This window comes from Pituophis catenifer, unplaced genomic scaffold, assembly GCF_029215685.1.
Source record: "Pituophis catenifer annectens isolate HBS135680 unplaced genomic scaffold, rPitCat1.0.hap2 SCAF_2, whole genome shotgun sequence".
NCBI lineage: Eukaryota > Metazoa > Chordata > Lepidosauria > Squamata > Colubridae > Pituophis > Pituophis catenifer.
Window position 1 is genome coordinate 4,420,344 of NW_027256882.1, and position 20,536 is coordinate 4,440,879.

The following is a 20,536-nucleotide window of genomic DNA, read 5'->3' on the forward strand; positions in this document are numbered from 1 at the left end:
TTTTTTTGCCTTTTGGCATGTTCACCACATATGGTAATAAGAGCCCGGTATCTGATTACATTTCCAACATTTGGAGGACATGTTTTTAAGCATCTTGGCTATCCTTCCTGGTGGCTAAGGCCACATTTTATACAGGTTTTCCTTATAGGTAGTCGCTATTGTCAATTTATATTTTCTATCCCAAAGTTTTTGCCATCTATCTAATTCTATGGTATAGCCAAAGTTTTTTGCCAATACTATCATTGTTCCTTTCACTTGTTCATCTTTCATTTTAAGGCTTAATAGAAAGGTTTTTTTTTTTAATTAATGCTTCATCCGTCGTGAATACTATCCGGTCAAGTGTTGTTGGCTATTTATAGAAACCATGTGTCTTTGCATCTTTCTCCTACCTCCATCCTATTTGCAGGTGTGGCCACCATTCTAGATCCACACCTTGGTTTTGTAGTTCCTGTTTTGTTTTCAGTTCCCCTTCCTCATTCAGAAGGTCTTTATATGTTACAGTTTTTTCCAGATGTACAACATTTGGATGTATCAGTGCTTCCATTGTGGAAAGCCAAGCTGGTAATATCATATAGTTTTTTTACTTTAAAATTTTCTCATACTAAGAGTAGAGCGTTTCTTATATATCTATGTAATAAATCTAACAGAAAGAAAGATAAAAAATATCTATGTATTTTATTCTTTTCCTACCACAAAAAGGCATGCCATCCCAATCGAAGATCATGTCCCTTCAACATAACATAGTCTTCTATGTCTTAGATTTATCCATTCTTTCACCCAAGTTAGTACAGAAGCCTGATAATAAAGCTCCCAATCTGGCAACCAAAAGCCCCCATTGTTTTTAGATTTGTGCAGCATTATCAGTTTTATTCTTGCTCTTTTTTATTCCCTAACGTATTTCAGGATGATTGTGTTCAGCTCATCAAAGTTTCTCTCTCTCTTATTTTATAGGGAACATTTCGAACAAAAAAACTACCTTCGGCAGGATGTTCATTTTATGGTTATAAAATAGATTCTGAAAGACAGTTGCAAGGTTTTCCAGTTTTCCATGTTCAATTTAATTTGTTGTATTAATCCTTTATAGTTACCTTCTTTAATTGTTGCACATCTTCCTGTTAAGTATACTCCCAAATATTTAACTTTCTTGACAACCTGAAAATCTATCTTCTTTGTCCATTCATTTTTCTGTTTATCCACAAGTGAAATAAGTTGATTGCTGTCCACAGGATATTTTCCTGCCCATTGCGGGTTCTTTCTTGAGAAGGATTCTCTTTCACAAAAACTCCTTCTGCATTCCATACATTTCTATTTCCCTCTTTTGTGGATCCTCTTATGGACAGAAAGGCTACTGTTAAATCTGAAGCTATTCCCACATTCCAGGCATTTATAGGGTTTCTCTCCGGTGTGGGTCCTTTTATGAATAGTCAGAGACCTACTAGCAACAAAGGTCTTTCCACACTCTGTGCACTTATATGGTTTTTCTCCTGTATGGACCCTGTTATGGTAACTAAGTTGACTGCTTCGGCTGAAGCTCTTCCCACACTCTATACATTTATAGGGTTTCTCTCCTGTGTGGATCCTCTCGTGAGAAGTAAGAGAAGTCTTGCAAGTGAAGCTCTTTCCACACTCCATGCATGTATAGGGTTTCTCTCCCGTGTGGAGCCGTTTATGGAGGTTCCGGTAATTGCTGTTTTTGTAGCTCTTTCCACATTTCATGCATTTATAGGGTTTTTCTCCTGTGTGGATCCGTTTATGGGTAGCAAGGTCACAGCTTTGCCTGAAGCCCTTCCCACAGTCTAGGCATTTATAGGGTTTTTCTCCTGTGTGGATCCGTCTATGAGAAGTAAGAGAACTCTTTACACTGAAGCTCTTTCCACACTCCATGCATTCATAGGGTTTTTCTCCTGTGTGGACCCGTTTATGGGAAGCAAGGGTACCGCTTTGGCTGAAGCCCCTCCCACACTCTAGGCATTTATAGGGTTTTTCTCCTGTGTGGATCAGTTTATGACAATTAAGAGAACTCTTTCCCTTGAAGCTCTTGCCACACGCCTTGCATTTAAAGGGTCTTTCTTCTGTATGTATCTTTTCATGGGCTGTAAGGGAAGATTTCGTTCTGAAACTTTGTCCACAAATCACACATTTATAAGGTTTTTCTCCCGAATGGATCCTTTTGTGGCACATCAGGTAATTACTACTTTTAAAACTCTTCCCACATTCTATGCATTTAAAGGGTTTTTCTCCAGTATGTACCCTTTTATGGGAAGTAAAGGAACCCTTCACACGGAACCTTTGTCCACAATCCACACATTTGTAAGGTTTTCTCCCTGTATGGATCCTTTTGTGGCATATCAGGGAACTGCTAGTTGTGAAGCTCTTCCCACACTGTTTGCATTTAAAGGGTTTTTCTCCTGTGTGGACCCTTTTATGGGAAGTAAGAGCACTCTTTACACTAAAGCTCTTTCCACACTGTATGCATTTAAATGGTTTTTCTCCTGTGTGGACCCGTTTATGGGAAACAAGGCTACTGCTTTGGCTGAAGCCCTTCCCACAGTCTAGGCATTTATAGGGTTTTTCTCCTGTGTGGATCCGTTGATGACAATTAAGAACACTGCTTCCCCTGAAGCTTTTTCCACACTCCATGCATTTATAGGGTTTTTCTCCTGTATGTATCCTTTTATGGTACGTAAGAGAACTCTTCATACTGAAACTTTTCCCACAATCCACACATTTATAAGGTTTTCCCCGTGAATGGATCCTTCTATGGCACATCAAGTAAATTCTACTTTTGAAGCCCTTCCCACATTCTATGCATTTAAAGGGTTTTTCTCCAGTATGTACCCTTTTATGGTACGTAAGGGAACTCTTCACACTGTAACGTTTTCCACGAGCCACACATTTATGGATCTTTTTATGAGAAATTGAATTACTGCTTTTTCCACAGTCCACATTGTTGTAGGGCTTCCCCCTTGCCTGGTTCTTTTTATGTGAAGTAAGATTATTACTGCTGGAGCTTTTTCCCGATTTGCAGTGATTACTAGCATTGGGGTTTGCTTTGGATCTTTTCCTACTTTGACATTTCCCTGTATTTTGTTTGGAATCATGTTGGGTCAGGAAGTGATCCATTTCCACACATTCAGGAATCGATTTTTCTCTCCAGTTATGCTTCTTTTTATGTTTCTTCCTTCCCTGCTTATTTGTAGATGTCTCTTCAGGAATTTCAGTTGTGATTATTTGCAACGGCCCTAAATTTGGCTCTTGTTCGTTTTCCTTCTTCTGCGCCTCAAATGCTTGCAGGGAAAGAAAAATAAATTAGAGTAATCTACAACCTCCACTTTGGTGTACCTATGCATAGATTTATCTATTATATTGGGCATCTCCTGAGAAAGGAATGAGGGAAATGACAGCATGCATATTACTTATTAACTTAAAAGACTAACATGGCTGCTCATCTAACCCTCATTCTTGGCAGTTAAAAATTTAAAGCAAAAACACATCTTGACATCAGGACGTGGCACACAAATTGTCTTGACTATGATGCACCCAAGTTGCATTCAATAAGACAACATGTCATTGCAACACAAAGGAAGACAAAATTTGTTGGTGAGTAGAACAACTGCAACAGGCAAAAATATCCTCTCCCTGAACATCTTCCCAATCACTCTGGAGTAATGTCCCAGGGCGCAAGGATGACCCCAAGATTGAATGTCCACCCTTGCTGGTCGCCACACTGATCTCTTTTTTCTAAGTGAAACTGTACTGCTTAGAAGACCATGAAGGGGGACTGGAATTAATGTAAGAGGAAAAAATAAGAGATGAAATCATTTTTTAATAATTTATGTATAGAGGAACCCTTACCTAAAGAGGCCACCATCCTAGACGTTTCCAACATGACTTCTTCATGCAGGGCTTTCTGGCTGGGATCAAGCAGCAACCACTCTTCACTGTTGAAATGGATGGCCACCTCTCCAAAGGACACAGCACCCTAAAGAAGAAAGAACTCATTGTAAGCCGCCCTGAGTCTCCGGAGAAGGGCGGCATATAAATTAAAGGAAAAAAAATCCCTGTGAGCAGACTCGACAGAATTTGCAAGATCTCATTCGATCCGCAAATCGTAAAAGCACAAATGTCTTTGGAGATTCTCAATCATTCATGGTCACGTTTGTCCAAAAAGGTGCTTCAGAAGTTTATTCATCTTCTTGGATGACAAGTGAAACGTCTTCAAAGACAAACCAGGAAGTCCAGTTGCCTTTTGAAAAAAGCACCTTTGGGATTAAAATCCAAACTAAAAATTCTTGATTGGACATTTCCATAGGTGGACCCAACACATGATACGATAAAAAGGGCAGAATCCACAGCCTACTGCTGACATTCAATTAGTTCATGTTTTATCATCTTGATTGACTCTGCTGACCTTCAATATCATCAACTTGCTTTGATCAAGGGGCATAGAGTGCCTTAGACAAAGCATCTACCAGTGGCCCCAATAGTTCATCATGTTTGCAAGAGGTTCTGTGGGATTTCTGTCTGACATCGTAACCAAATGGTCTTTGTGATTCTTTAATGGGGCAGCTTTGCTCACAAGGATGAAAATTTCAATTTAACTTTTTTATTAGTTTATCGAAGTATAAACTACAAAGAAAAAAAATCATGGAAAAGTAAGAAGAGAGGAAGGAAAAAGACGGGATGACATGGCCAGCAGGTCATGCCCAGAGAATCTCCTCACCCTGGACCAGTGCTCTTCAACCTGAAGCCATTTGAACCAGTTTCCCACAGAAAACACCAGGAGCCACAAAACCTGGGTGGGCGTGGCCAACGCGACATACTCACTCCCACCTAATCACATGACCATCACCTCCAGCCACTTCTACCCAGGTTTTGTGGCTCCCAGTATGGAGCCACAAATTACCATGCAGCTTTATTAACATGGGTGAGGGAATAGAATAGAATAGAATAGAATAGAATAGAATAGAATAGAATAGAATAGAATAGAATAGAATAGAATAGAATAGAACAGAACAGAACAGAACAGAACAGAACAGAACAGAACAGAATAGAAAATTTGGGAGGGACCTTGGAGGTCTTCTAGTCCAACCCCCTGCTTAGGCAGGAAACTCTATACCACTTCAGACAAATGGTTATCCAACATCTTCTTTAAAAATTCCAGTGTTGGAGAATTAACAACTTCTGGAGGCAGACGTATTATCATATCTGGTGGACATGTGTAAAAGCAAAGAAATATTGGACAAAAATACATACATGGTTGGAGAAAATGTTAAAACAAGACATAGACTTTAAGATATAAACCAATTTGGCGCAGTAGCAGGATTTAAAATGAATAAAGACAAAATTAAAATATTGACTAAGAATTTAAACAACAGACAGAGTGAACAACTAGAGGAGGAACTAGGAATCTCGAGAACAAAGAAAATTAAATATCTGGGAATTTGGCTATCAGAAAAGTGTACTACCATAAAGAGAGGCAATTACGATACACTCCTATTACAAATACAAAAAGATTTGGATACCTAAATTACCAATAACATTAATTGGCAGAATTTCAACGATAAAAATGAACATATTGCCCAAGTTACTATATTTATTCCAAACAGTACCAATAACATTACGGAAATTTTTTTTTTTTGAATAACTGAATAAATTGACATCAAAATTTGGGAATTTTGATGTCAGGGAAAAAACCGTGCATTAAATTCAAATTATTGCAAGATAGTAGGAAAAAAGGAGGTTTTGGTTTACCAGAATGGGAACTTTATTATCAAGTGGCATCCCTAACATGGCTCAAAGATTGGATACAACTTAAAAATAAGCGGATATTAACGATAGAAGGCCATGACCTTCAACTTGGTTGGCATGGCTTTTTATGGAATAGGAAAAATAAATCACACACTTATTTTCAATGTCATAAGGTAAGGTATGCACTATTGAAAGTATGGGAAAAAATTAAAAAGAATCATTATATGAAAGTCCTAGTTTGGTTGTCTACAATGGAAGCAATGATACATCCAAATACCACAGACCTAGAGAAAATGGTAAGATACGCAGATTTATTAGACACAAAAGGAGAATTAAAATCGATACAAGATTTGAAAAAACAAGGAAATTTGGAATGGTGGCCATATTTACAAATCAAAACTAGATTTAAAAAAGGAACAATTTGGTATAAACAGGAAACAATCGGAATTAGATAAATTAATATTAGAATCGGGAAGAAAAATGATTACAAATATCTATAATTACTTATTAGGATACAAATTGGAAGAAGAAACAGTAAAGGAAACGATAAGTTGGGCTAGGAATTTTGGACATCACATAGAATTGGATAAATGGGAAAAATTGTGGGAGGAAAATTACAAATTGACCATGACAATATCATACAAAGAAAACAGCTATAAAATGTTTTATAGGTGGCATTTAGCACCAGCGAGACTGGCAAAAATGTACCCCAATTTAACACCCCAATGTTGGAGATGTGGTCACAAACTAGGGACATACTACCACATGTGGTGGATGTGCCCTAAGGTGAGGAAATTTTGGTATAAAATTAAAGGGTGGTTGGAAGAGATTACACTCCAAAAGTTAGATTTTAAACCAGAGATGTTCCTCCTAGGAATGATTGATAGAAAAATGGAAAAAAGTCTCTATTATATTATATTTCATATTCTAACTGCCAGAATTACTCTAGCGCAAATGTGGAAGTTGACCAATACACCATTGGAAGAAACAATAAAGAAAATCCTCGAATGCGCCAAAATGGATAAATTAATGATGGAGATCAAAGAAAGAGAAGACTCGGATTATTATAAAGTGTGGAATAGGTTTTATACATGGTTGGAAAACATGCCCTCTGGAACGAGCTCCCCCCGGAGATACGGATGATCCCAGACTTACGAACTTTTCGCTGGGCCCTAAAGACTTTATTTCACCAAGCCGGGCTGGCCTAATTTTTAAATTTTTTAAATTGTTTAATTTTAATCTGAATTTTAATGGGGTATTTAAACTGTTGGGCCAAATTATTTAATTTATTTTAAATTGCTTTTAAATTTTGTATTTTCTGTTTTTACCTTTGGCTGTTCACCGCCCTGAGTCCTTCGGGAGAAGGGCGGTATATAAATTTAAAAATAAAATAAAATAAATGTAGAAATCAAATTAAGAAATAAGAATATAAAGTGAAATTAGATATTAACATACTGGATATAAATGTAAATAATGATCCTGCTAACAAAACAATTAATTATGGATGTTTAAAAATAAAGAGGAACGGGAGGAAAAAAGCTAAGAGTAAAGACAAAAGTCGATGCAGAAAGTTGTAAAATTGTATATATCTGTTGTCAGTATTGTATTTTAACATCTGATGTACGTGTGTTTTTGTGTTTTTGTTTTTGTCTCTTGATTTCTTTTGCTATTGTGTGTTTGGTTTTATAATGTAAAATACTCAATAAAAATTATTTTATTAAAAAAAAATCAAACTTCAGCTCTTCTTATGATGATGGTGTGAGTTCAATCTTCCCAGTGCAACCGAAACAAGTATATCAAGTAGGTTCACAACTTTTAAGAAGTCAAGCTTGGAACTTTCCCATTATGGACATTAACAAGGCTGAGAATTCTTCAAGAAAAGAAAGATATGATAGCTATTTCAGTGAGGGAAAATTCAATTGGGGAAGATTTGCTTCAGACCAATTTACAACATCTCAGAAAACAACTTTGGGACTTTTTTTAAGGGATATAAATAAAGCCGAGAACTTTTTTAGGAAAGGAGACAGAAGAAAAAGACTCTATTCGATGACGATAAGCTGCAGGGAGTGACTTAAATTAATTAGGATGGATTATTTTTTAAAAAAAATTGATTTATATACCGTTAGAAAGCTTTAAGTTAGTTTTGTGTTTTTAAAACAAGTATGTATGTATACACAGGTCTGCCGGTCCTTTAAGTAATGCTGAACAATATTCTAAAGTTGGTAAAATATTATGGACTGGATTTGAAAATATGAGAATGAATGCTATATTATTCCCCACAGCAAGGAGAATCTGAGATGGTTAAAATGATTCTTTTCTCCAAATAAGATATTATATTTAATCTGGTCTCTAGCTTGAAATTGCTTCCAGATTGTCTGTTTGCAATGAGAAAAAAAATGAAACTTTGATTCTGTTTTGTAAACTAGGCAGGTTTATTGTTATAGACATAATGTGTACATTATGTTGTGTAAAAGCAAAACGTTATGGTTGTAATGTTGTTACCTTCGACTGTACCAAAGAGTGTCGAAAGTTGATGCCTTTTTTTTTTCCCAGTACACTATAGCCCCTCTTTTCCTCTCTTCTTATTTTTCCATGTTTTTTTTATTGTATTTTATACTTTGATAAACTAATAAAAGTTTACTTGAAAAAAAACCACTCACAAACATTCATGAAAATATTAGGGAGGCACGTCCAGGCATCAAGATGCAGATGATACACAAAGCAATTTCTGCTTCTCCTTTTTTATCCCTTTCCCCAATGATAGGAAAAGAAGATTATACTTAAAATACAGTAGATCTAGCCAAACTATTTATGTCTCCTTTCTGCTTTACTTGGAACAGGCAACAAGAATCTGCCATCTGGAATTATACAACCTCTAAGGAATTCCATAGACCTCCAAATCTTTGTTGAGAGGTGGGCCGATTTGACTGATTGTAAATGTAAATTTCTAATTTCCTTGTGCTTTGCTCAGGAATAGCAGTATCAGGTTGAGTCCCCAAAGGAAACCAGAGGTCTCCTACTGCTCCCCCCTATAAGGTGCTAATCTCTTCCTTCCTACCTGAATCAAGAATCCAGCGGCTCTTTCAGCTCCACCAATAGAAGAAGATGATTCAATGAACAACGGTGACTCCATTTTGTCCACTGGGAAGGAGAGAGACAGGAAAGGGTTCAACTTCATCTTTTCTAGCTTGAAGGCACAACTTAAGATTTCTTCCTGTCCTGCCCAGGAAACCTCCATTTCTCTCTCTTCTACACTCTGCCTTTCATAGGCTCCATCCTGGGAGCCAAGAATAAAAGGAGAAGACCAAACCCACCACATGTTGAAGAACAAACCTCAGTTAAGATTGTTCTCCTAACAAAAGTCCAACCTCCCAGCTGGACTATTGTAATGCTCTCTACATGGGGCTCCCCTTGAAGAGCACTCGGAGGCTCCAACTGGTCCAGAATGCGGCCACGTGGGTGGTTATGGGCGCAACTCGTTGTGCCCATGTGACAACCCTCCTGCGCGAGCTGCACTGGCTCCCAGTTGTCTTCCGGGTGCGATTCAAGGTGCTGGTAACCACCTTTAAAGCGCTCCATGGCATAGGACCCGGGTACCTTCGAGATCGACTTCTGCCACCAATAGCCTCCCACCGACCAGTTCGCTCCCACAGAAAGGGTCTCCTCAGGGTGCCATCAGCCAAGTTATGTCAGCTGGCGACACCCGGGGGAGGGCCTTCTCTGTGGGAGCCCCAGCCCTGTGGAATGAACTGCCCCCGGAAATACGTAAGATCCCCGACCTCCGGGTATTTCGCTGTGCACTGAAGACCCTGTTGTTCCACCAGGCCGGGCTATCGACATGATAATTTTAAATTGGGGTATTTTAAATTTCTGGGGTTTTAAATGGAGCAAAATTTATTTAATAATTTTAAATTTTAAATTGATGTTTTGTCTTGTGTTTTTAAATAGGCTGTACACCGCCCTGAGTCCTTTGGGAGAAGGGCGGTATAGAAATAAAATTATTATTATTATTATTATTATTATTATTATTATTATTATTATTAATTATTATTATTATTATTATTATTATTATTATTATTATTATTATTATTATTATTATTTTGGAACAATACGTGTAAGTTTATACTCTTGGCAAACAAAGCATTTGCTCAATCACTGTAAATCCCCCCCCCCCCCGCAGTTTGAAACCAGATAAATTAGTGATATTCCAGCAACCCAGGAAATGGGTTGGAAATGGCCCAGCAGGGATCCGTGTAGGAATTTAGTCAAAATTATCTCTAAGGAATGGCAAAAACAAAGAGAAATCTCTCAGGATGGAGGAGGAGCCAGAATGCAACTCAAGGTGGCCCCTACAAGAGTATGTCTTCTGGGAAAGACCAACCATAGCCTTGCTCTGAAGGAATGGAATTCCTTTGTGCGCCTTAAGTCTTCCAGCTTGAAGAGGGAGTTCGATCTTTCTTATTGGGTCAATTTCTACTACGTCCAAGGACTAAGACACCAGAAGACACAGAGAATTAAGGATAACTAGAATCTTCCTAGAAAGTCTCCAATCCAGTGGAAAAGTCTCCCCTTACCTAGAGAGGTATCCTGACCTTGACTTTTATCCTTGGGGATCCCTCTGAAAGACAGATCAGGAGAAAGATTTGTGCGGATCCAGCGAATTCCTCCCCATTCCTGGAAGGATCTCAGAACCTGAAAGCACAGAAGAGCAGTTAAGAGGACAGGACAAAAGAGGAGCTGCATTTTATTTTCTGCCCACAAAACCCTTCTGTCCATCAGTGGCGATGGATGAGACCCAATAGGAGATTTCAGGGAGAAATGGAAGAATTCAAGCAGGTAAAGATCCCTTCAGATTCCACAAAAGAAGCTCGGACCTTACAGCACCGGGCAGCTGGTCTCCGCTGACTCTCCTGGCTCTCCAAAGATCCTCCCAGCCTCGGAATCTGAATCTGAATCTAAATGGAGATGTGAGCAGGGGATTCCTTTAGGCTTCCTTCTCTCCTCCCCCCTCCCCAACTCGTGGATCTCCCCCCATGCGCAGCCAAGAGCACTTATGGGGCGGACTTCCCGCTCCCTCCAACCTCAGAATCTCCTTCCCTCCCCTGGGCAGGATCTGAGTCCTGGGATCCCCTCTTGCCCGCTTCCACCGGATTCCCAGGGAGCAACTCTCAGCCGGAACATAGAGAAAACTCAGCCGGAGTGGAGCATGCGCAGTGGCCTCGGCATCAAGGCCGAGCGCCCCCTGCTGGCACCTTGGGTGAAGTCGCTGCCCACAAACACAGACAGAGAGAGAGCGAGGAGTGTCAAAGATGCATTTTCAAGAGGTAACTGGACTTTATTTTTTTCTTTGAAGACCTTTTGCTTCTTATCCAAGATGCTTCTTCAGCTCTAACTGGAGGGTGGGGAATGGAAGGATTCATACTCCTTGCAGAAAGCCGGTCACTTGCATCCTTTGAGAGAGGCCTTGAGACCACTTCAAGGTGTATCGTAGTCCTGAGGGTCACCCAGGCAGCGAGATAAGGTATCCCTATATTGCTTATGGCTTATATCAGGCTTATATAGTGCTTCACAGTGCTTTACAGCTCTCTCTAAGCAGTTTACAGAGTCATCATGTGGCCCCCAACAATCTGGGTCCGCATTTCCCCCACCTTGGAAGGATGGAAGGCTGAGTCAACCTTGAACTGGTGAGACCCAAACTGCCAAACTGCTGGCAGCCGTTGATCAGCAGAAGAAGCCTGCAGTTACTGCGTTCTAACCACTGCACCAACGTGCCTCAATTGTATTGTAGACTACATCCTCCTAAAACTGGGACCAGAGTTGCCTGGGCCACATCCTCTGACGTTTCTCCTCCTTCACCTTCCGGAAGGGATGAGGGAGCCAGGAGGGGCAATCCCGGCTTCCATCCTCCAAACTTCCCACAAATGGCTCCCTGCAGCGATATGTTTCATCCAGATGTTTCACCTTTGTGTAAATAAATCCCAGGGGAAACACGGAGATTTCTCCAAGAAATGGGAATGCAGACTCAGACCTCCATCACCGAGCTCCAGTATCCATGTAATTCCGAATTATGTCATTAAGGATGGTGAGAAAAGCGTGGAGGGGAAAATGAGGCCACGACCCTGGAAGACAGAGATGGATGGGAAAAACATCCTCATCACCTGATGCTTCTCAGCCGCCAGACTCCCCGGGAGGTCAGGGAAACGGGCCATACAGAAAGGCCTCTGGAAAGCCAGAGTGGGTCCTGCACTGGAAGGCTACAGACACGTGTCACGGCGGTCGTGGGAAAAACAAGTGAGCCGTGGCTGGAGGAGACCTCTAGATTTGGGGCCTCATCGGCTCGTAGCCTCGGATTTCCCCATCTCAGCAATCCTTGCCTCCCCGAGAGATCGCTTCGCTCAGGGCCCGCCTGGCACTCTTGGGGACCCCCAGTTGAACACGGAAAGGTCCCCTCCAGTTCCGCCGTACACAATCTGCGGAGCCCCTCCCCCTTTCTCTTTCTGCTCCAATGGCTTTCTCGGCAGAGAAAAATCACCAGAAATTCTGCGCAGAGACCGATGACTCATCAAAAGCGAGGCTTCCCATTGGTGCAATCGATTTCTGTCAGGCCAACTCTGAAATATTCTTGTCAAGACCCTCCCCCTCCCGCCCAATTCCACTTCTCTTGGGGAGGGGGCTTGGGGGAAGAGATGGAGACAGAGACAGAGACTCCCCGGGAGTCTCCTTGCCTCCCCGAGAGATTCCTTCGCTCAGGGCCCGCCTGGGTCTCTTGGGGACTCCCTAGATGAACACGGAAGGTACACAATCTGCGGAGCCCCGCCCCCCTTTCTCTTTCTGCTCCAAAGGCTTTCTCGGCAGAGAAAAATCACCAGAAATTCTGCCCAGAGACCGATGACTCAAGAGAAGCGAGGCTTCCCATTGGTGCAACCGATTTCTGTCAGGCCAACTCTGAAGTATTCTTGTCAAGACCCTCCCCCTCCCGCCCAATTCCACTTCTCTTGGGGAGGGGGCTTGGGGGAAGCTTCCAGGGGCGCCGCCTGTTGCCGCTGCTGGTGGGGACGTCGGCGGGAGCCCTGGAAACAAAGGGGTTCCCAGCATTCGGCTCTTCTGCAGGGAGTCCTGGAGTCTCAGAGGAGTGGGAGGAGCCTATTCTGGCGGGAAGAGCGGAGACGGAGACAGAGGCTGCTCTGAGGGAAGAGCCACCATGGGAGTGGTGGTCTTTGGGGTCCTCAGGGAGGGACTAGACTCCTTTCTCGGGGTCAGACACCGAATTGGGCCTCCTTCTGGTCCCCTCTCCTCCCTCAGGGGCCCCTTTCCGGCTTCTCTGTTGGGAGACCCCCAGGGGACCCTTTGAAGTCACCTCCTCACTGAGGCGAATGAATTGGACGATTCCCAGATCCCCACACTGGATCCCCTGTCAAGCCCTCAGCCTCCACTCGCCCCCAAAGACCCTTCAGAATAATGATGGTATTTGGCTCAGGGCTACATTTGCAAAGGGAAAGAGTGGTATCCCTGGCTGGACAATCAGGTATATGTTGAATATTACATAATTAGTAAAATTTTAACAAAAATACCAATATTTTATGAGCATTATTCCCACCTTTTAATTTTTTGCTTCTTTCATAGAAAACATTGTATGCCACTCTCCCTCCTCCTACATATTTATCTGTTTCTTCATTTAGCTCTTCAATGTATATAAAATAGGGCATCATTTACATTGTGCAACAACTGTTTCCAATAATTTATTAACCTTTCAAATTGAGAAAGGAGGTTAATAATCAGGAAATATGTTTTTTAAAAGGTTATATTAAGATAAAAAGCAGAAATCATGCTACTAAGAGTTTCCTCTGAAAACATACCAATCAAATAGCATTGATATGGTTTATCAATGCTATGGTTCCATAATACAGCAAGCCAACTCCAAAGTATCCCTGTCAAGCCCCTCCCCTCCCAATTCCACTTCTCCCCTCTCTTGGGGAAGCTTCCATGGGCTCCAGTTGTTACTTCTGCTGCTGCTGGCACTGGTCTACCACCACACTGCCTTTTACCGCTGATCAGCTGTAGGGTGAAACGCCGCAGCAATAGTTTAAACAGTATTTTGCCTCTCTGCCACCATCGAGAGCATCGGAACCCGCTTTCAGGCAGCTTGGCCTCAATTGCCAATCTACCACCAGGAGTAGATCGATCTAGGCAATCAGTTAGAAGGCTTCTCAATTTAAAGCTAAGGTGTCTTGGTTTTTTTCCCTCTTCTTTGTCAAGTGAGCCCTGATTTTTTCCTCCTAGCCGATCAGCTGGGACTCGGGAGGCAGCGAATAGATTGGGGGCAGGGCCAGGCAGAGGTGGTATTTACCAGTTCTCCAAATTACTCAAAATTTCCACTACCGATTTGCAAGAACCAGGGAGAACCAGTAGCAACCCACCACTGCTCTGAGGGAAGAGCCACAGGGGGAGGGGGGAGATTGGGGTCCTCAGGTAAATGTAGACATTGCCTGGATGTCCCCACTATGACTCAGAGTGCAAACACTTAAAGGCCAAAAATATATTCCAAGTTGTAGAAAGAGGCAAAAGGCTTACATTTAATGTCCCATGGATTATCTCCATAGGTGTACAATTACATAATTAGGAAGAGCCTTGGTGGCGCAGTAGAATAAAGCACTGTTAAGTAACACCAGCTGCCTGCAATTACTGCAAATCTCACCAGGCTCAAGGCTGACTCAGCCTTCCATCCTTTTGAGGTAGGTAAAATGAGGACCCGGTTTGTGGGGGCAATAAGATGACTTTGTATAAAAAAGAACACTGCTTGGGGGGGATGAAAGCCATACTAAGCAGATATATACAAAAATATGAAGGCTATTGCTTAACACATTGTAAGCTGCCCTGAGTCTCCGGAAAAGGGTGGCATATAAATCAAAGCAATAAATAAATAAATATTATGAAAATGCCAGGATTTTTTCAGGAGAAATGTTCCCACCTTTTAATTGCTTGCTTCTTTCGTAGAAAAATCTACCGTACTAATGTTTTCCCATTCCATGGTTTTCAAGACATCATTGTACAATGTGAAACCGAGTCAGATGTGAGCCTTGGTAGTACAGTGGCTTAATGCACCCTGTTATTAACACAGCTGCCTGCAATTTCTGCAGGTTCGAATCTTACCAGGTTCAAGGTTGACTCAGCCTTCCATCCTTTCTAAGGTAGGTTAAATGAGGACCCAGTTTCTGGGGGCAATAAGCTGACTTTGTATAAATATACAAAAGTATGAAGGCTATTGCTTAACGCATTGTAAGCCGCCCTGAGTCTCCGGAGAAGGGCGGCATATAAATCAAATTTAAAAAAACAAAACAAAAACCTAATTCCACCCCCTTCTAGCACTTTCTAACATTTTATGCCACGCTCCCCCCTCCGTCTACATATTTATCTGTTTCTTCATTTCGCTGTTCAATGTATATAAAGTAGGGCATCATTTACATTGTGCAACTGTTTGGAATAATTTATTAACCCTTCAAATTGAGAAAAGAGGTTAATAATCAGGAAATATGTTTTTTAAAAGGTTATATTAGATAAAAAGCAGAAATCATGCTCCTAACAGTTTTCTCTGAAATCATATCAATGCTACGATCCCCTAATATGGCAAGTCTGATTGATCTTTCTGATCAACTTGATATCACAAAATGAAATAGAGACACTAAAGTACATTTGAAATCTTGAGAAATAGAAAATACGGTATTGATTATTTTAATCTGATAAACTGAACAATGATTTTAAATCAAGAAATTTAAGTCATTTTTTAAAAAAAATATTGGTTATATGGTATAGGGTTGGATCAATAAAACCATTTTTAAAGTCTCTTTCAGTTGGGAGAATAGAACGGAACGGAGGTGGAAGGGACCTTGGAGGTCTCCTAGACCAGCACCCTGCTCAAGCAGGACACCCAATACTACTGACGGTGAACGTATGGCACGCGTACAAGAGATGGTACGCAGAGTCCCCTCTCTTGGCACACGCATCGGGTAGTTGCTCTTCCAGTTTCAGGCGCTCCTACATGCGTGAAGACCACCTGCCCTTCTGGTTTCTGGCACGCACGTGCAGAAAAGCAGGCATTCTGGTTTCGGCATTGGTTGCCGAAAAGGTTCACCAACACTGCCCTATACCGTTTCAAACAAATCATTGTTCAATGTCTTCTTAAAAACCTCCAGTGATGAAGCATCCACAATTTCTGAAGACAAGCTGTTGCACTGGTTAATTGTTCCCACTGTTAGAAAATTTATCCCTATTTCTAGGTTGAAATCTAGGCTGACTAGTCATACCCAAATCCTGCAACCATTCTTCATATGTTTTAGTCCCCAGGCCTTTGGTCACCTTCGTTGTTCTTCTCCAAACTTTTTTCAAAGTCTCAACACTTGTGACCAAAATTAGTTGTAGTATTCCAGGTGTTGACTTACTGTTGGATCCTAATCCTACGGTTGGGTAGATAATATATAGAAAACTATGTTCTGTAACTTTAACTGCTACAAGATGACTAATTGATTAATTGGCTAAACAGACATAAAAGAAGGCAGGAAGTTCATTCACTCCTGCTGTGCTATTAGAAGGTTGAACTGCTGAAAGGAACTGTGTCTGCATTACTGAAGGAACTGGAATTGTAAGCAAACTTTGTTTTGTGTTAAACCTTATTTGAAGAAGTGTTATCTTTGTTTTAAGAAGCCGAGTTTGTTTGTTTTACTACAAGTAAAATTTTTCTAACAACGTGCAGATTCTGAGAGTATCTGTGTTTTTGCTAAGCAATGCTGTCTGGTCCGTTGCACTCCTCTGCAGAGGGCAGTTCTACCCTCTTACACTTACACTACCCACTTTACACTTACTAAAGACTTACTAAAGCGGTACTAATACTTCAGCAGATTTTGATTCTATGCCTCTGCCTGTATTTGGGAGAGATTTTCAGTGGCTGGGATGGAGGGAGGGTGTGGCTGGTAGAAGGTGGGAGGCCTAGAGCCAGGTGTGTGGCCGGCTTGGCGCAGCTCCCTTTGGCTAATTTCTAATTTCTACCTCTATTGTCTAACCATTGATAACACAAATCCCATGTTAAAAAACATTGTGACTTCTTTGTCCTTTATCTTTAATGTTAACCTATCCATTTCTGTACAATCTAGTATTTTTCTAAGTATATTTTGGTCTATAGGAGTTTCCTCATTCTTCCAGAGTTGTGCAAATTCAATTCTCGCTGCTGTCAATATATGTAGTATTAAATAGTTGTTCCCTTTGTCATATTTTTCTGATATTATACCTAACAAAAATATTTCTGACTTTAAATGTCTATCTTGCTTTAACTATGTGTTAACTATATGCTGCTTTAACTTTGTATTTAACTCTAATTATGTGTGTATTATGTGTGTATTTTCGTCCAATTTTTTTTTTGCCTTTCAGCATGTTCACCACTTATGGTAATAAGAGCCCGGTTTACATTTCCTGATTACATTTCCAACATTTGGTGGACAGGTTTTTAAACATCTTGGCTATTCTTCCTGGTGGCAAATGCCACATTTGTTGTATTAATCTTTTATAGTTACCTTCTTTAATTGTTGTACATCTTCCTGTTAAGTATACTCCCAAATATTTAACTTTCTTGACTACCTGAAAATCTATCTTCTTTTTTTCTTTCTTTATTTATTTTATAAAATTTGTATGCCGCCCTATCTCTAAGGACTCAGGGCGGCTCACAACGACAGTCGACCAAGCGACTGTTAAAAACAACGAATATACATAAAAAAAAGAAAGTTTTTTTTTTAAAAAAATTAAAATATACTACCCCATCAGTCCAGCCCTTTGTCCATTCATTTTTCTGTTAATCCGTAAGGGAAATAAATTGATTGCTGTCCACAGGATATTTTCCTGCCCATTGTGGGTTCTTTCTTGAGAAGGATTCTCTTTCACAAAAACTCCTTCCGCATTCCGTACATTTCTATTTCCCTCTTTTGTGGATCCTCTTATGGATAGAAAGGCTACTGTTAAATCTGAAGCTGTTCCCACATTCCAGGCATTTATGGGGTTTCTCTCCGGTGTGGGTCCTTTTATGAATAGTCAGAGACCTACCAGCAACGAAGGTCTTTCCACACTCTGTGCACTTATATGGTTTTTCTCCTGTATGGACCCTGTTATGGTAACTAAGTTGACTGCTTCGGCTGAAGCTCTTCCCACACTCTATACATTTATAGGGTTTCTCTCCTGTGTGGATCCTCTCGTGAGAAGTAAGAGAAGTCTTGCAAGTGAAGCTCTTTCCACACTCCATGCATGTATAGGGTTTCTCTCCCGTGTGGACAATTTTATGGCGATTTAGTCCACTGCTGGTGGTATAGCTGTTTCCACACTCCATGCATTTATAGGGTTTTTCTCCTGTGTGGATCCGTTTATGGGTAGCAAGGTCACAGCTTTGCCTGAAACCCTTCCCACAGTCTAGGCACTGATAGGGTTTTTCTCCTGTGTGGATCCGTTTATGAGAAGTAAGAGCACTCTTTACACTGAAGCTCTTTCCACACTCCATGCACGTATAGGGTTTTTCTCCTGTGTGGACCCGTTTATGGGAAACAAGGGTACTGCTTTGGGTGAAGCCCTTCCCACAGTCTAGGCATTTATAGGGTTTTTCTCCTGTGTGGATCAGTGTATGACAATTAAGAGCACCGCTTCCTCTGAAGCTCTTTCCACACTCCATGCATTTAAAGGGTCTTTCTTCTGTATGTATCTTTTCATGCGCTGTAAGGGAACACTTTGTTCTGAAACTTTGTCCACAAATCACACATTTATAAGGTTTTTCCCCTGAATGGATCCTTTTGTGGCACATCAGGTAATTACTACTTGTAAAGCTCTTCCCACATTCTATGCATTTAAAGGGTTTTTCTCTAGTATGTACCCTTTTATGGGAAGTAAAGGAACCCTTCACACGGAACCTTTGTCCACAATCCACACATTTGTAAGGTTTTCTCCCTGTATGGATTCTTTTGTGGCATATCAGGGAACTACTAGTTGTGAAGCTCTTCCCACACTGTTTGCATTTAAAGGGTTTTTCTCCTGTGTGGATCCGTCTATGAGAAGTAAGAGAACTCTTTACACTGAAGCTCTTTCCACACTGTATACATTTATAGGGTTTTTCTCCTGTGTGGAGCCGTTTATGGGAAACAAGGGCACTGCTTTGCCTGAAGCTCTTCCCACAGTCTAGGCATTTATAGGGTTTTTCTCCTGTGTGGATCAGTGTATGACAATTAAGAGCACCGCTTCGCCTGAAGCTCTTTCCACACTCCATGCATTTAAAGGGTCTTTCTTCTGTATGTATCTTTTCATGGGCTGTAAGGGAACACTTCGTTCTGAAACTTTGTCCACAAATCACACATTTATAAGGTTTTTCTCCCGAATGGATCTTTTTGTGGCACATCAGGTAATTACTACTTTTAAAGGTCTTCCCACATTCTATGCATTTAAAGGGTTTTTCTCCAGTATGTACCCTTTTATGGTACATAAGGGAACTCTTCACACTGAAACGTTTTCCACAATCCACACGTTTATGGATCTTTTTATGAGAAATTGAATTACTGCTTTTTCCACAGTCCACATCGTTGTAGGGCTTCCCCCTGGCCTGGTTCTTTTTATGTGAAGTAAGATTATTACTGCTGGAGCTTTTTCCCGATTTGCAGTGATTACTAGCATTAGGGTTTGCTTTGAATCCTTTTCTACTTTGACATTTCCCCGTATTTTCTTTGGAATCACGTTGGGTCAGGAAGTGATCCATTTCCACACATTCACGAATCGATTTTTCTCTCCACTTGTGCTTCTTTTTATGTTTCTTCCTTCCCCGCTTATTTGTAGATGTCTCTACAAATAAGGATTATTTGTATCAGTTGTGATTATTTGCAATGGCACTAAATTTGGCTCTTCGTCGTTTTCCTTCTTCTGCGTCTCAAATGCTTGCAGGGAAAGAAAAATAAATTAGAATAATCTACAACCTCCACTTTGGTGTCCCTTTGATTTATCTATTATACTGGGCATCTCCGGAGAAAGGAATGAGGGAAATGACAGCATGCATATTACTTATTAACTTAAAAGACTAGCATGGCTGCTCATCTAACCTTCATTCTTGGCAGTTAAAAATTTAAAGCAAAAACACATGTTGACATCAGGACGTGGCACACAAATTGTCTTGGCTATGATGCACCCAACTTGCATTCAATAAAACAACATATGTTACTGCACCACAAAGGAAGACAGAATTTGTTGGTGAGTAGGATCTCATTTGATCTGCAAATCCTAAAAGCACAAATGTCTATGGAGATTCCCAATCATTCATGGTCATATTTGTCCCAAAAGGTGCTTCAGAAGTTTCTTCAGCTTCTTGGATGAGAAGCGAAACATCTTCAAAGACAAACCAGGAAGTCCAGTTGCCTCTTGAAAAAAGCACCTTTGGTATTAAAATCCAAAGTAAAAATTCTTGATGGGACATTTCCCTAGGTGGACCCAACACATGATATGATAAAAAGGGCAGAATCCACAGCCTACTGCTGACATTCAATTAGTTCATGTTTTATCACCTTGACTGACTCTGCTGACTTTCAATATTAACTTGCCTTGATCAAGGGCATAGAATGCCTTAGATAAACCATCTACCAGTGGCCCTAATATTTCATCATATTTGCAAGAGGTTATGTGGGATTTCTGTCTGACATCGTAACCAAATGGTCTTTGTGATTCTTTAATGGGGCAGCTTTGCTCACACGCATGAATATTTCCATTTAACTTTTTTATTAGT

General features: G+C 40.8%; 2 protein-coding genes across 3 annotated transcripts; both read right to left on the reverse strand.

Moving 5' to 3' along the window:
* Nucleotides 1-655: 655 nt before the first annotated feature.
* Nucleotides 656-10,911, reverse strand: LOC139311622 (zinc finger protein 665-like). 2 transcript variants are annotated; one of them, XM_070936105.1, is made up of 5 exons: nucleotides 10,833-10,911; nucleotides 10,326-10,443; nucleotides 8,810-8,892; nucleotides 3,856-3,982; nucleotides 656-3,287 (listed from the first exon to the last, which is right to left on the reverse strand). In XM_070936105.1, the coding sequence occupies exons 3-5, from the start codon at nucleotides 8,882-8,884 to the stop codon at nucleotides 1,306-1,308; spliced, it is 2,184 nt and encodes a 727-aa protein (XP_070792206.1). In that variant the 5' UTR covers nucleotides 8,885-8,892; nucleotides 10,326-10,443; nucleotides 10,833-10,911; the 3' UTR covers nucleotides 656-1,305. The 2 variants fall into 2 exon arrangements, with proteins under 2 accessions (XP_070792206.1, XP_070792205.1); XM_070936104.1 differs by lacking the exon at nucleotides 10,833-10,911 and adding an exon at nucleotides 10,626-10,702.
* Nucleotides 10,912-16,970: 6,059 nt separating this feature from the next.
* Nucleotides 16,971-19,627, reverse strand: LOC139311628 (zinc finger protein 160-like). Its single transcript, XM_070936112.1, has one exon. It carries the CDS (start codon nucleotides 19,520-19,522, stop codon nucleotides 17,705-17,707), a length of 1,818 nt encoding a protein of 605 aa, XP_070792213.1. The 5' UTR covers nucleotides 19,523-19,627; the 3' UTR covers nucleotides 16,971-17,704.
* Nucleotides 19,628-20,536: the final 909 nt, after the last annotated feature.

Coding starts and splice junctions, on each gene's coding strand:
- LOC139311622 (XM_070936105.1), bottom strand. CDS start 8,884: ATGGAGTCACCGTTGTTCATTGAATCATCTTCTTCTATTGGTGGAGCT. Junction 3,983..8,809: donor CCGCTGGATTCTTGATTCAG/GTAGGAAGGAAG, acceptor TTTCTTCTTTAG/GGTGCTGTGTCCTTTGGAGA. Junction 3,288..3,855: donor TAGGATGGTGGCCTCTTTAG/GTAAGGGTTCCT, acceptor TTTCCCTGCAAG/CATTTGAGGCGCAGAAGAAG.
- LOC139311628 (XM_070936112.1), bottom strand. CDS start 19,522: ATGGATCACTTCCTGACCCAACGTGATTCCAAAGAAAATACGGGGAAA.